Raw genomic sequence first — 16,777 nt, 5'->3', positions numbered from 1 at the left:
TGAAGTAATATGAATAGGATCCATAGATATTTTTAAAAAGGCTGGCCAACCCAAGACTGTCAAAACTGTTTTGTGTTAAGCAACATTGCCAAAACTGGTGTTAAGCATAATAATTATTCAATGTTTTTCTTTCTAGAATATCTAAAAAGTTCCATAATAAAAGCTTTACAAAATAATTTAAGAAATTAAATGAAAAATTATTAAACTTCAAATAACCAGTGAAATCCATAGCTCAAGTATAAGAACAAAATACTGGAGAGAAAAGGGGAGGGAAGAGGAGAGCAGATGAGTTCACCAATTTCCCAGCTGAACATTTTACCTTAAGCTATTAAACATACCTGTAGCTCCTGGGAAGTCTGTTCTATTTTCAATTCTAATGCCTTGTAACTTTCAAGTAGAACTTCTTTCTCATTTTTAAGTTTTTCATTCTCTTCCATCAGTTTCTGGTCTTGCTTAATTTTTTCCAGACTAACATTAGATCCTAAATTAAAGTTACCAACAGCCAAACTTTCCCTGTTAAAAACAAATTCACTTTTTGAAAAATATATGATAGATTTAATGAAAATATTCCTGCTAAAAATAGAAATGAGCACTCGAAGAAAAAAACCTTAAGAATTTCTACAAGGGTACTTAAGATAAATTTGAAATTAAATAAAACTAAAAACCCCAGCATACTTACTTTGGAAATGTCACTTGACTTCTTGACCTACTCTCATCCTGCAAGTCAAGAGGAAGCCTCCCATTTAAACGCCCTTTTGGCCTGCTGAAGTTTGATTGGTTGGATCGGTGCCCCCACAAGGGAATTGTATTCTTGAGATTCCTGAGGGTAAGATGACTAGGGTCCGATTTCTTTTCTTCACAGACTTGAGAGCTGGAAGTAAGTTTGCATTTTTCTGCAAATCCTTTTTTAGCCACTTCTTCTCCAATATCTACACCACCATATTCAGCCTGAGCAATGACTGTTCCATCTTGATAGGTTGCTTTAATTTTCATTTTTATTTGCTTTTCAAAAATCAAACTCCCCAAAAAGGTTCTGCCCTGAAAGAGTAAAGAAGATATAAACCAGCAATGTCAACATTTCTTATTTATTTTGTTTCTACGCATTTTTAAAAAGCATTGTATTTCTTCATTCTAAAATCTCTATACAAATGATCTTATTTTGTTGGCTATATGTAAATATACTTTTGCATATGTATGAATGTATTTCAATTGCACATTGCTAAAATCTTTCTTTCTAGCTAACACCTGAATGCGTTGCCATATTCATGTATTTTAATGTATATTAATTAATATCCTACAATAATTTTTCTAACAGTACTGAAATCTGAATTTAGGACTTTGTATTTGCGAGATAGGTGCTCTACCTTGATTGAGCCACTCCTCCAACCCCTTTCACAATGTTTATTTTTAAAGTAGGTTCTTCATTTATACGTAGGCTGACCAGGACTGTGATCCTATTTGTTTCCCTATGCCACAAGGATGACAGGTATACACACTGTACCTCTCCATCATGTCTCCTCAATAGTTTCAGCTAATAAGGGCACACAATCATACCAAGCTATTGGTTGAGGTAGAGGAGATAAAGGTCTTACAAGTTTTTTTATGGCCAAGGCCAGCCATTCTACAATTTCCTCCTCACATCCTAAAATAATTTTGATAACCTTGGAGATTGTATCAATTAAATAAAATGATGATCTGAGGACTTATAGTTAATAAAAATGAATTTCTAGGATGAAAGGTTTCAACAAAACTTTAAGTTGGTTTTAACAATACAGGTAGGTACACATTTTAGTGAAGACAAGAGTGGAAGCAATGAATAAGAAACTCAAAACACAAAAATAAAATGAACATGAATACATTGTCCAACCACTTGAAGAAAATAACTTATTTAAAAATAAATAAATATGAACTGGCACCAGTGGCTTACACTTGTAATCCTAGCTACTCATGAGGCTGCTGAGGATCGTAGTTCAGAGTCATACCATTCATGCATGTCTGTCAAACTCTTCTCTCCAATTAACCAGCAAAAATCCAAATGGCTCAAGTGATGGAGTACTCGCCTTAGTCACAAAAGCTCACGGTCTGGGCCCAGGCCCTAAGTTTAAGCCTTAACACTAGCACAAGAAATAAATAAAGGGCTGGGAAGGTGGCTCAGTGGTAGAGCGCTTGCCTTGCATGCCTGAGGCCCTGGGTTCGATTCCTCAGCACCACATAAGCAAAAAGAAAAAAGCTGGAAGTGGTGCTGTGGCTGAAGTGGTAGAGCACTAGCCTTGAGCTGAAGAGCTGAGAGACAGCGCCCAGGCCCAGAGTTCAGGCCCCACGACCGGACCAAATAAAAAAGAAAGAAATAGAAAAGCATTCCAAGATCCAAGAAAGTAAATAATATTGGTGCTAGAATGGAAGCAGAGCTCAAGTAGTAGAGAGCAAATAAAGATGAGTAAGAGTACAAAGCCCTGAGTTCAAGTTTCAGTAAAGTCAAGTAATAGTAAAGACTAAATATATTTACTTTTTTAAATGTATAATAGTATAGACAGTAGGAATTAGACCTATGTAGGAGTCCTTAACTATTTTTGTGACATAAGCTCTCATCAATTTGGTGAAAGATCTGTACTCTCTTGGAATGTTTTTCAATGTAGTAAATACATAGCATTATACAAAGAAATGATCTCAGTTATAACAACACCCAAAGAGCCCTTGGGCCTGAAAAAATACAACCAGAGAGGCAGAGAGACTCCAAACTGTACATACTCAAGAATCACCAACCAATCATCACTATATTAAATAAGAATGAGGGTGTTCTAACCCACAAAACAACTAAATATCTAAGTTAACAAAAATATAGATGTGGTAAAATTTTCAAAGCATAAAATTTAGAAATGTATTAGCCGAGTGCTGTAGTGGCTAATATCTGTAATCCTAGCTACTCACAAGGCTATGATCATGGTTCAAAGCCAGCCAATACAGAAAAGTCTGAGACTCTTATCTCCAATTAACCAGCAAAAAGCCAGAAGTAGAGCTGTGGTAAAGTGCCAGCCTTGAGAAAAAAAACTTAAGAGACAGTGCCCAAGCTCTGAATTCAAGCTCTAGGTACAAACAAAAACAATTTAGAAACACAATCAAGAATTAGTGGCACATGCTTGTATTCCCAGCACACTGGAGATTTATACAAGATGATCACAAGTTCAAAGACAGCCTAGACTACATTGTAAGACCCTGCCTCAAAAAAAATCAGAAATGCATATACTATATCAAAAGGTTTACACTGACTAAGAATACCAATATACGCAGCAAATTTGGTCCAAAGGCCATAACCAAAGAAAATAAGGCAAGCCAACAAACTCAAATGTAATTTTCTGAAATATATTAAGAATTTAATTAAGCACAGATAATGGAGCTTATCTACAAAAAACCCTTAGTTTCAAAACATTTTCTCAAATGACTATCCAAAACTGAAGGACAACTTCTGTTCCTAGGAAATTTTTAAAGATTATTGCTGGAATATGTGGATTTATTTTTTCTTCTGATACTAGGGGTACTCAAGCTGTCTCAAATTATGTAGGCAAGCACTCCTGCTAATTGAGGTTGAGTCATGCCCCTTACTACATGGAATCTTAATATATTAAAACCTGTTTATTTGGTGAGTATAAAAAGTGGGATGAAAATAGTCTACTTTCTGTTAAGTTCCAATAACCTAAAACTGAGTGTTCTAGAATTCATATGGAAATATGACTATTAGATGTTTCCTCTGAAGTCATATTCCTTTTCCTTACAGACATCCATCACAATTAGTAAAATCTCCATGAATCACATATATCCATAGTCTAAAATTAAAATTAAGTACCAAAAAGCCACAACTCCATGTGCAGCTTTTTTGGTACTTAATTGAAAGTAAGAGTCTCAGGAACTTTCCTGCTTCAAACTGTGATCCTCAGATCTCAACCTCTTGAGTAGCAAGGATTATAAGCATGAGCCACTAGTATCCAGCTATAATTACTCTTCTCTGATTATCAAGAATGATTACCTACCAAAGATAAGCACAAATACATAATTACTTTTGAAGTATTCTAGTTTGTTTGTTGAAGTATGAGGTTCAATCCAGGACCTTGAGCACATTATGCAAGTATCCTACCATTGAGCTCTGATTTTATATATCATTATTTTTCACTAATTTAGATGTGCTTTCTTTTTCCAGAACTAATGTCCAAACAGTGGGCCTCCTCTACTGATCTGAAGTCCCAACCCTAGATTAGCTTTTATATTAAACATATTTAATGAAATTTAAAATTTTTAGGCATATAGATTTACTTTCATTAACAAAAGTGTCAAAAATATGTGACTTACCTGATCAAACTGGGTAACTTCTTGGCCAGAAGGAATCTGTAGTCCCCACAGTCTATACTTTTTGGCAACACTAGAAAACTGTAGTTCTGAAGAAATTTCTACAATATCAGATCGGTTCAGAATTTCAGTATTTCCATAGTCAATGTACCTCACCAGACACTAGAAAAAAGGAGACAAATACTGAGCCCAGATTAAACATCTACAAGAAAAGCACAAACAAAAGTCTATTACACTTTTGACTCTGTTATTTCTCCTAGTATAAAAATCAATCAACATTTTGAAGTTCAGGTTAGAAACAATAAAATCTTACAACTTGTGGGTGAGGACAGGAGGGAAAAATGGGGAAAGAGCAAGGGAAGGAGTGACATTGTTCAAAAAGAAAAGTACCCATTACCTGCCTTATGTAACTGTAACCCTCTGTACCTCAACTTTACAATAACAATAAAATATAAAGTAAGATAATCATGTCAGGAAAATAAAAAATAAATAAAAATAAGATCCACAAATGAAATTTGATAACTTCCTCTAATAAAATTAAAACCATCTTGCTAGATAGACTTTGAACTTACCAAATTCACCTTTACCCCAACTCATCTGTTTTAAAATTTTTAAGAAAAGTTTACTATTAAGCCAAATATCATCTAATCCCTAATTTAAAAACTTAAAGCCAATCCAAAATCAAATGCGAAATATATTCTCCCATTGTCAAATTATAGGAAAAAGTGGTAGTAGGTGGATGAAATCAAAATAAACCATTATGTGTGATAATACTAAATAACAAGATTGTTTAAAACTAATTAGAACATTAAAGTGTTTCATCTTATCACTTTATTACATCAAGAAAATATATTCATAAAACACATACATTATAAAATTTATAAGTCCAGAAAGCAGATAACAGAAAAACTACTAGAGGAAAATCTACAGAGATGTTTTCACACAACTTACAATGTTCAATTGCCACCAGACAGCTACTCAGAATCTCATTCCCCCAAAATCCCCTTAAAATCTTCCACAAGCTCTCAATGTAAAAAAATAAAATACAGCCAGGCACCATGGTTCACACCTACTTAGGAGGCTGAGATCCAGAGGATCAAGGTTCAAAGCCAGCTAGGAAAGAAAAGTCTGGGAAACTCCATCTCCAAAATAACCTGCTGAAGGCTTAGCTCAAGTATAGAATACCAGCGAAGCAGAGCAAGTGAAATGTTCTGCATTCAAACCCCAGTACCAAGAGGAAAACACACACACACACACACACACACACACACACACACACAAAATTTATCACATTTGAGACATTAACAAAAGCTGAAAATCAATCTCTTTTTTTTTTTTTGTAGGTTTAGGGTTTGAACTCAGGGCCTGGCCCTAAGCTCTTTTGCTCAAGGCTAGCTCTCTACCACTCTAAGCCACAGCTCCACTTCCAGTTTTTGAGTGGTTAACTGGAGGTAAGAGTCTCACAGGGACTTTTCTGCCTAGGCTGGCTCTGAACAGCAATCATCAGATCTCAATCTCCTGAGTAGCTAGGATTATGGGCATGAGCCACCAGTGCCCAGCACAAATGAGTCTTTTATGATTGACAATATCCATGACTAAGGTAAAGGGTACATTATGTTCGGATAAAATGTACTTAGCCTATTCATCAATCTTAATAAAATGAAACTTTAAAGTTTCTCATTACAGAAAACCAAACATAATGAGTAAGAACTGAGGAACAAAGAACTAGGCATCCAAAAATAATCCACAAATTATGTCATCTATTGTTAGATGATCTGTGATTATATAACAACTTAAACTTAGAATATTCCTGAATCTGTTTTCAAGCAATTGACTTTTCATGTTATGAATTTTAAAAATGTATTAATCAACTTATACATTCATTAAACCAGCCCTATTACTACTTTGAGAAAATAAATGACATATATTTCCTGCCTTTTCATCGTTGATGACTTTCAGTACTTTGCATCTGTACCAACACTTATCTTCAGAAAATAATCCTCCATAAATCTATGAGGAAAAGAAAAAATTATTTAACTTCAGAATGAAAAAACATACTAAAGAGATCACAACAAAAATCAATACATATTAAGCACTTAATATGTATAAATGAATGCTTTCCATATAATAACTTACTTAATTATAACAGCTAAAAAGGCAGGTAACTTTGTACTTGGTTTTCACCAATACACACCTACATACTTAAAAGTTATAAACTAATATACAACCACACCAAAATTCAAACTTCTAACTTCAAAATCTATTATGCCCCTCTGCCTCTTTAAAAAAAAAACATAAGGTACAAAAACCAGTACAGGTCAGTGCAGTGGCTCACTGCAACCCAAGCTACTCAGTAGATGGAAATTTGAAAGACTGCACATCTAGGCCAGCTCAGGCAAAAAAGTTAGTAAATCTCAAGTCAACAAAGAAAGCTGAAGGTGGCAATTCACACCTGTCACCCCAGCTACCCAGGAGGCCTAAGTAGAAGGATCTATGCCCAGGCCAGACCAGGCAAAAAACATAAATCCCTATATGAAAAAATAAAAGTAAAAAGGACTAGAGGCTTGGATCAAAAGTTTTTTTATAGTTACCTCCAAGTAAAACCTTTATAAATGAAGATTAGTATCCTTATATGAGTCCCCAAATAAAAGGGGATCCAGCAGCTTATGTGCCCCTTCTGCTATCTGGAGCTATATGGAAGTACAAGCTGGCACCAGACTCTCACTAGCACTGAGCCTGGACTACTTTTCCGGTGTGGAGGATTAGTCTGTCTGAGCTGCTATATATAAAATACCTTAAACTAAGTATTGAAAAGGTAGGTCATAAAGAGGATATGTCTAATAAGAATATTAAAACATACTTAACCTCCATACTCATGTCAGGACATGAGGGAACTGGAATTCTTATATATTGCTATGAGATGCAATGTATGGTAAGGATATAAACTGGTTCAACACTTACAAAACAGAAGTAACTAAAACATGCTTAGCCAATGACTTTATCATTCTATTTTTACAGATATAAGCAAAACAAATGAGTCAACATGTCCAGTAGATTTAAGGATTTCAAACCATTTTTTAGTCTTAATCTTCGTCATACATAGCAAATAATCTAACTGATCAAGGAGAACAAAAAACTAAATTGTGTAGGGGCTGGGAAGGTGGCTCAGTGGTAGAGCGCTTGCCTTGCATGCCTGAGGCCCTGGGTTTGATTCCTCAGCACCACATAAGCAAAAAGAAAAAAGCCGGAAGTGGTGCTGTGGTTCAAGTGGTAGAGCTTGAGCTGAAGAGTTGAGGGACAGCACCCAAGCCCAGAGTTCAGGCCCCACGACTGGACCCAAAAAAAAAAAAAAAACTAAATTGTGTGTATTTGTACACTGAAACACTGCATAGCTTGGGAAAAATGACCAATACACAACAATATAAATGAAACTCAGAAATTATATTGGGCAAACGAAACTAGTCTTATACCATGAAGTGCATATTACAAAAATTTTAAACTGGCAGCCAGGCACTGGTGGCTCACTCCTGTAATCCTAGCTACTCAGCAGGCTAAGATCTGAGGATCACGGTTCAAAGCCAGCCCGGGCAAGAAAAGTCCATGAGACTCTTATCTCCAATAAGCCACTAGAAAACCGGAAGTGGTGCTGTGGCTCAAGCGGTAGAGCGCTCACCTTGAGCTGAAGAGCGCAGGGACAGTGCCCAAGCCCAGAGTTCAAGCCCCATGACCGACCAAAAAAAATTTTTTTAACTGGCAAATAAATTTATGACAAAGCCAGAATGACTACCACTGTTATGAAGACATCTGGCTAAGAATTGTCTGCAAAAGTGTCCTGGGCAAAATTTCTAAGATAATTGCCCCTACTGATGTGAGGGGTTAGTTATGTGGATACATACCTATGTAAAATTTAATCAACCAAACTATATACTTAGTATCTTAGTAGATGAACGTTTCACCAAGAGTTATATACTGACAAAAAGAAGAAAAGAGAAAAATAGACTGTTCTCCACAGGTTTCTTACAGATTTCCTGTGAATTTCAACTACAAGGATTCTAACCATTTATTCATCATTTCGTGTCATTTAATACCTAATACAGTATCTGGTACCTAGCAAATCTTCCACAGGTTTTGTGAGGTGGTTAGATGAAATATGTTCACCTTTAAATATATTGTTCAGGGCTATTTTGTAATATATTGTATCTATAACCACCACCTACCTCCCTCACTTTTAATCTGTACAACTGAAATTCTGCCTTCATTAAACAGCTCCTTTCCATTACAACTTTCTCCCTCCACTCCCAGGTAATTATTTTGTCTCTGATTTTAACTACTCTGTAAGTAGAATTAATTAGTGAGTATGATACTCATGTAAGTGGAATCATACAATTCTGTATGATTCCTCAATGTTGTAATTTATGTCAGAATTTCTTTCCTTTTTAAGGCAAATAATATCAGGATATTCTTTTTTTTTCGGTACTGAACTCAGGACTTTGTGTTTGTTAGGCACTCTACAACTTGAGCCACATCTTAAGCTATCCATCTATACTTTTAAATTAATATATTCACTGTGGTGTTGCTAATACAAATTCTAAGTATATCCAGGTTTCAATAGCTCACACCTGTAATCCTAAGTATTCAGGAGGGTGAGCTCTGACAAAAAAAAAAGCTCAGGGAGAGAACCCAGATCCTGAGTTCAAGCACCAGGACTGGCACCCAAAAAAAAAAAAAAAATGAAGTATCTGTTTCTTCCTTTCAAATAGGATTCAAATTCCAAAAACTATAAAAATCAAGATGTAGGAAAACTAGCAAGTGGGTTGAAATGACTTTGTCAAAGAATATGGCTCACCTTCTTTGAATCAAGATTCCCAAAAACTGAATTGGCATGAGGACAAACTTCTGACAGTAAAGAACCAATCTTTATAATATCCTTATTTCTATTGATATTCTAGGAATAAAGAAAAAGAAAAAGCATAAGATTCAGCAAAATACCATTTTATAATGTTATATAATTAAGAATTTCACTAGAGTATTAAAAATTTTGGAACATTAGAAATTTAACTCTATCAGTATTTTTCATAATTTAAATGAGTTCTTGTAAGAAATCAAATAAGACTATAAAAAGTTTACTTCCCAATGAGTTCAAATACTTGGAATTCAACCAAGATAACAACATTATTAAATCATATTAAGCAGGTTCCTTGGAAATTTCTGTGCTAAAAATTTATCAAAGCAGAAAGCACAGTGCTCAAAAAAAGACATATTTAAATGACAAGTAGCCAATCTGTGTTCTTTGGCCAATTTTTGTCTTAATAGCCAGAGCTGAATAATTTAAACAAAAATAATGGTAGCATTAGATTATAACTCATGGAGTAAGCATCTGAATCTATATTAATATAGATGATCAAATATACAAGTGGCAAAACAGAGGCAACTCTTCCTTACAGAAAAACAGTAAATGCAGCAGAAATAAGAACTGAAAATTATCGGTCAAGTGCTATAGCAATAAATACTAAAATTTGTAGGTTAACAGTTCAACATAAACAAGATTATACAGTCCTTATGGTAGCTGTCCTCAAAACATCTATTACTGGGGCTGGGAAGGTGGCTCAATGGTAGAGCGCTTGCCTTGCATACTCGAGGCCCTGGGTTCGATTCTTCAGCACCACATAAGCAAAAAGAAAAAAGCTGGAAGTGGTGCTATGGCTCAAGTGGTACAGCGCTAGCCTTGAGCTGAAGAGCTGAGGGACAGTGCCCAGGCCCAGAGTTCAGGGCCCATGACCAGACCCAAAAAAAAAAAAAAAATCTATTACTTAGTGACAAAAAATTGCTAGTGACAAAACAAAAATATTTAATCACAGTTAGAAAACAAAAAAAACAGAAGCTATCATTTTAACCAAGTAGATCATGGCTACAGTACTCAATGACAAAAATATAGTGACATCATAAATCCCCAATATGATGCACTCAAGACAAACATTACTTCTGTGTATTCTTACTAGTAAGTTTATGAGAAATCATCAAACTCAAATGAAGGAATACTTTATAAAATTACTAATAATCATCAAAAGTGCCTAAAGTCATAAAATACAAGGAAAATTTAATAAAGTATTAACTAAGATACACAACTAAGTATAGCTTAGAATCTTAGAGATGAGAACAGGAAAAAAAACCTAGTAAGATTTGAATAAAGACTATAATTTAGTTAATAGTATTATACAAAGCTTAATTTCCTAGCTTTGACCATTTTGTTAATCATTATATAAGAAGTTAGTCAGCACTTTTGGTGCTTAACTTTGTATTTAAAATTGAGTGCACTTATCTGAATTTCAGCCTACCAAAGAATATTGTTTTATTAGTGCTTTAAATTTTGCAGTAAGAAAAATACTGTACCTCAAATTAAATATTAAAAAAAAAGAGTCTGAATTTCCTTTTTGCTCTTCCTGGGACAGTATCTACAGATTTTGTAGTTTTTTCCTCTGTCTTTAATCTCTTCACAACTGGCCACATTTGAGTAGCTGAAGTTTTCAAGACAGTTCTGTGAACTCTAGTACAAGAACACTCAGAATGGTCCAGTGTTGACATGCCATCATGGGCTTTCCTCCAGTATAGTTCTAACGAAACTTTAGAAGAAATTTCCCAACCACATGCGAATAAAATTGAATTGTTTACCCTTATATCAAGAGGGCTGGACAAACACCAAAATTTTCCATGTAGCCTGTGCGTAGGCAGACTTCAAATGGTTCCTGCTGAAAAACCTAAAACCCTTAAGATAGTCTATGTATACTAAACATGTCCCTGAGAAGATGAAAGTGGCTTCCTTACAAGCAGAATAGAAAATCATTGTGAACATACTCAAGGCAAAAGCAGAGTCAGAAAACAATTTTTAAAAACTAAAGGGTTTTACTGAGTAGAAAAAAAAAAAAGATTAAAAAAAAACTAAAGGGTTTACTGAGTAGAAAAAAATGAGATTAACATTTTTAAGAAACAATCCTATAAAAGACCCCTAGATGGAGCTATAAGTTCAAAAGCTCATTGTAAAGTCAATTTTGCTTATTTTCTTTTTTAACTCAGATGTATTATAAGCTACTAGGTAGTTTTCAATTGTAGCCAAATTAAACATAAATCTTTAATTATATTTTATAAAGCATAATCGAAAATCAGGTGTTAAAAATGATACATATTTTCCTAGGTTTTTTTGTTTTTGTTTTGTTGAAGAAGACTTCAGTTTGGGAAGGAAAAGGAAGGAGGGAGAAGCCAATCAAGCTATTATTTACCTGGGCCCAAAATGTCACTGCATCTTCTACATGACTTCCAACCACATCTTCAACTAAAATCAAATAAAATGCAAAGAAAATTTAAAATTATTCAGTATCATTGAGTTTTTACACCCCCAAAATAATTTTTAGTGTCACTACCTTTATTGCAATGTGTATCTTCATCCACTTGGACAATCCCTGAAAGACTAAAACAATTCAATACTTTAGGTTAGGTTATAATAGTCCATCTATTAACAACAAATAAAGACTAAACCACTGAATATTTAAGTTATTAAAATTGTGTTTTAGACAGTTGTCGGTGGTCCATGTCTGTAATCCTAGCTACTCAGGAGGCAGAGATGTGAGGACCATGGTTCTAAGCCAGCCCAGTCGGAAAGTCCATGAGACTCATCTCCAGTTAACCACCAGAAAACCAAAAGTGGCACCATGGCTCAAAGTGGTAGAATACCAGCATTGAGCAGAAAAACAAGTTCAAAGACAGCACCTAGGCCCTAAATTCAAGCCCTAGGACCAATGACAAAAAAAAAAAAAAAAATGTGTTTTGTTCTAATGAAGTTACCAAGATTCCAATTATATTAAAAAGATACTGAAGCCAGGTGCCAGTAGCTCACACCTGTAACCATAACTACTCAGGAGACTGAGACATGAGGCTCATAGTTGGAAGCCAGCCCAGGCAAGAAAGTCCATGAGACACTCATCTCCAACTACTCAGAAAAGCTGAAAGTGGTGCCGTGGCTCAAGTGATAGAGCACTAGCCATGAGCAGAGAAAGGCTCAGGTACAGAGCCCAGGCCCTGAGTTCAAGACCAGGGTGGGGGGCTGGGAAGGCAGCTCAGTGATAAGAGTGCTTGCCTTGCATGCATGAGGCCCTGAATTCAATTTCTCAGTACCACATAAGCAGAAAAAGCTGGAAGTGGCACTGTAGCTCAAGTGGTAGAGCGCTAGCCTTGACCTGAAGAGCTGAGGGACAGCACCCAGGCTCAGGCCCAGAGTTCAGGCCCCACAACCAACAAAAAAAAAGATCAGGGCTGACAAAAGAAAAAATTTTAAGACACTGAATGTATTGTTTCATAATTTTATAATGAAAATTCTTTTACCAAACTTTGACAGATCTACAAAGAAGAAAACATTCATATTTCTATCACTAATAAATCTATACTTTGCAATAATCTGCACTTTCTTCTTTTGTTTTGGCCAGTCCTAGGGCTTGAACTCAGGGCCTGGGAACTGTCCCTGGGCTTCTTTTGCTGAAGGCTAGTACTCTACCACTTGAGCCACAGACCCACTTCCAGCTTTTTTCTGTTTATGTGATACAGAGGAATCGAACCCAGGGCTTCATGCATACTAGGCAAGCACTCTACCATTAAGCCACATTCCGAGTCCTGCACATTCTTTTAAAAAAAAAATTAATGTCCTCTCAAACCAATGTAAATGTAAACAAAGAAATACTACAATAGCTTGAGACTGTTAACCAATTTATTTAAAAGGCACAGTGGGCTAGGTGCCAGTGGCTCAAGCTTGTAATCCTTTATACTCAGGAGGATGAGACCTGGAAGATTCCCTTCAAAGGTAGCCTGGGAAAAAAGTCAAGACCCATTTCTAATTAACAGGCAAAAAGCTAAGCTAAGCCAGGTGCTGATGGCTCACGCCTATAATATTAGCTATTCAGGGAGGCTGAGATTTAAGGATGTGGTTCGAAGCTAGCCCAAGAAAGAAAATCTTGACTCATCTCCAATTAACCACCAAAATGCCAGAAGTGAAACTATGGCTCAAGTGGTACAGTGCTAAAAAAGTAAGTGCATAAAAGCTAAAGGATAGCACCCAAGCCCTGAGAGAACACACACACACCACACACACACACACACACACACACACACACACACACACACACACACACACACACACACACACACACACACACACACACACACACACACACACACACACACACACACACAGATCCAGACCAGAGGTATGGCTCAAGTGGTAGCATGCCAACTGAGCAAGCAACCAAACAAATTTCAAATAAAATAATTAAAAGGCACAAAGACAAAAGATGGTAAAACACACTGAATTTTGCTCTTTCCTTTAAAAATGTTATTATGTATTACAGTTTACCAACTACAAAATCTTTTTAAAGAATTTGTTTTATAATTGTATTCCAAAGTAATGGAATATTACTTTCCTTTCAAAATCTTGAAAGAAAATAAAAAAATTTTCACGGCTCAGTCCCTACTAATCTTTACTTCCTTCTCAAAAAAAAAAAAGTTATTTACAAAAGACATAAGCCACAATCTGACAAGCAGAGAATATGATTAGCTAGAATGACTTTTTCTCCCTCATCTCCAATACTGTTTTTGTGACCTTGAATCTTAAAACAAATATTTTATACTCTGCACAGGACAGGAGAAAAATTGGGATGAAGGATTCAGAATAATAGGTCTTTATAGAACATCCTGATACATGCCATATTTTTTAAGTAATTTTTGAGAGTTTTAAAAGTGATCTGACACCATCACTATATCAAAGATTAAAATGCTCTCAACTATGAAAAGGAAAAAGTTATCAAGTCTCACCAAAAAGTGGTTATTTAAAAAATTCAGGGGGCTGGGAAGGTGGCTCAGTGGCAGAGCACTTGCCTTGCATGCCTGAGGCCTGGGTTTGAGTCCTCAGCACCACATAAGCAAAAAGAAAAAAGCCAGAAGTGGTGCTGTGGCTCAAATGGTAGAGCGCTAGCCTTGAGCTGAAGAACTGAGGGACAGCGCCCAGGCCCAGAGTTCAGGCCCCACGACCGGACCCAAAAAAAAAAAAATTAAATTAAAACTTGGGCCAATAAGGTGGCTCTGTGGTAGAGTGCTTGCCTTGCATGCATGAGGCCCTGGATTCGATTCCTCAGTACCACATAAAAGCAGAAAAAGCCGGAAGTGGCACTGTGGTTCAAGTGGTAGAGCAGTAGCCTTGAGCTGAAGAGCTAAGGGACAGCGCCCAGGCCAGAGTTCAGGCCCCATGACCAACCAAAAAAAAAAAAAAATTAAATTAAAACTTGTGGTCTCCAATGGCTCCTACCTATAATCCTAACTACTTGAAGGCTAAGATCTGGGGACCTCAACTGGAAGCCAGCCTGGGCAGAATATCCCATTAACCAGCCCAAACCCTGGCTGAAGGCACGGCCACGCAGTCAAACATCAGCAGAGGAAGCAAGTAAGCTGAGAGCACAGGAAGGTATGCCAGAAGCTGCTGGGAAACCTCACTGACAAAAAAAAAAAAAAGGGTGGGGGGAATCAAAACTCTTATTTGTGAGCAAATGGCTCATGCCTATAATCCTATAATGCTCAAGAAGCTGAGATCTGAGGATGGCAAGTTCAAAGCCCGCTCAGGCGGGAAAAATCAGACTCTTCATCTCCAATTAACTACCAAAAAGCCAGAAGTATAAATGTGGATCATATGGTAGAGCGCTAGCCTTGGGGAGAAATACTCAGGGACTGAGCCTCAGCCCTGTGAGTTCAAAACCCACAACTGACCCTTTTTTTTTTTTTTTTTAAGTTTTTTATTCTAATTTTGGCTCATCTTAAAAGATTTTTTTTTTCCCAGCCAGGTGCCGGTGGCTCACACCTGTAATCGTAGCTACTCAAGAAGACTGAGATCTGAGGATGGCCATTTGTAGCCAGCCCAGGCAGGAAAATTCATGAGACTCTTATCTCCAATCAACTACTCAAAAAAGCCAGAAGTGGTGCTGTGGCTCAAGCCGTAGAGTGCTTTCTTTGAGTAACAGAAGCGGTTCAGTGCTCGGGAGTTCAAGCCCCAGGACCAAACAGAGATGTGTTCTCCAGCCACACTAAGTGGTGGTAAACAAGGATTACTATTAACCAGGATTTTTTGTAAGTGTTCATTTTTAGTGGACTGAGAAGATAGAAAACCTAGTAGTAATCTGTTAAGAGAAAGTCGATCATTTTGAACCCTGATCATAGGGGAAAAAAAGAATTAAAAAAAAAAAAAAAAAAGCAGTGTTGACTTCGGTACAGCCGCCAGCAGCTGTACAGAAGCTGCTTTCTAAAGGACAGTTTAAACCGTGGGGCGCCGACTGTGCGGGGAGAGGAGCCCAGAACCCCCAGGGGCACCACCTGCGGCAGTCCGGGCGTCGGTGGACCCCGGGCGTCGGTGGACCGCAGCGGTAGCCGCCCGCGAGCGCCGCGGAGGCCCGGAAACAGGCCTCGTCCTCGGTTGGAGCCCTCACCCAAGACGGCGAGGGAAAGGCGGTTCCTGAGACGGCCGCCCGCACCCCTCCCCGGGGAGCCTTACCAACCTCTCACTCTCCTCGGCCGCAGCTGCACTCGAAGCAGCAAACTTCCCCTGGCCCCACATGCTGGATCCGGCCGCCTTCACCCCCGAGACGGGCTTCCACCCACCGCCCGGCACGCGGACTTCCGTGTCCAGCACTGCGCGTGCGCACAAGACGCTTCTCGCAACACGCGAGAGCAGCAAGCGAGTCACATGGCTATCGCGCGAGGCCTGCCTCTCGCTGCGGGGCCTGCCTCTCGCTGCGGGGCCCACTGCACGCTGGACGTCGCACGCACAGTGTGGCTGCGCGCGGGCAATCTTCGCGGTAGGTGCACCTCATACTGCGCACGAAGGGCCGGTTTGCGTCCCGCCTGGTCTTGACAGTGGATTACATGAGTTCTCCTAAGTCATTCGCACAGATTTAAACCCCAATGCCCAAACTGGATGGATCCCCATATTCTTCGCAAAAGATGGGAAGAAGCCAGGCGTCTGTGGCTCACGACTGTAACCCTCGCTACTCGGCAGGCTGAGATCGGAGGATCGCAGTTCGAAGCCAGGAAGCCAGTCCCGGCACGGGAGTCCACGAGACTCAGCAGGAAGTGGAGTTTGGGCCCAAGTGGTAGAGCGCTAGCCCAGAGTTCAAGCCCCATGGCTGGCATAGAATCATTAAAGAATAATCTAGCAGGGTGCAGGTGGTTCACGCCTGAAATCCTAGCTACTCAGGAGGCTGAGATCTGAGGATCACGGTTCAAAGCCAGCCCAGGCAGCAAAGTCCGTGAAACACTTTATCTCCTATTAACCACCAGAAAACCAGAAGTGGCACTGTGGCTCAAGTGGTAGAGCGCTAGCCTTGAGCTGAAGAGCTGAGGGACAGTGCCCAGGCCC

The 16,777-nt window shown here is 38.1% G+C and overlaps 1 protein-coding gene across 1 annotated transcript in view; it reads right to left on the bottom strand.

Moving 5' to 3' along the window:
* The window catches only part of Stk31 (serine/threonine kinase 31), a 49,569-nt gene extending 33,571 nt beyond the window's left edge, over window positions 1-15,998 (bottom strand). The window contains exons 1-8 of the mRNA XM_042685050.1: window positions 15,918-15,998; window positions 11,754-11,800; window positions 11,613-11,665; window positions 9,185-9,283; window positions 6,274-6,348; window positions 4,342-4,500; window positions 680-1,038; window positions 339-513 (exon numbers count right to left, since the gene is read on the bottom strand). Of these exons, the coding sequence (XP_042540984.1) occupies window positions 339-513; window positions 680-1,038; window positions 4,342-4,500; window positions 6,274-6,348; window positions 9,185-9,283; window positions 11,613-11,665; window positions 11,754-11,800; window positions 15,918-15,976 (1,026 nt within the window). The 5' untranslated portion in view covers window positions 15,977-15,998. The remainder of the gene's footprint in view (window positions 1-338; window positions 514-679; window positions 1,039-4,341; window positions 4,501-6,273; window positions 6,349-9,184; window positions 9,284-11,612; window positions 11,666-11,753; window positions 11,801-15,917) is intronic.
* Between the last annotated feature and the right edge of the window lie 779 nt (window positions 15,999-16,777).

This window comes from Dipodomys spectabilis, unplaced genomic scaffold (assembly GCF_019054845.1).
Source record: "Dipodomys spectabilis isolate Male_0828 unplaced genomic scaffold, ASM1905484v1 ptg000092l, whole genome shotgun sequence".
In the NCBI taxonomy this organism is placed as follows: domain Eukaryota; kingdom Metazoa; phylum Chordata; class Mammalia; order Rodentia; family Heteromyidae; genus Dipodomys; species Dipodomys spectabilis.
Note: the sequence above shows the minus strand (reverse complement) of the source record. Positions and strands in the feature narration are given on the sequence as shown.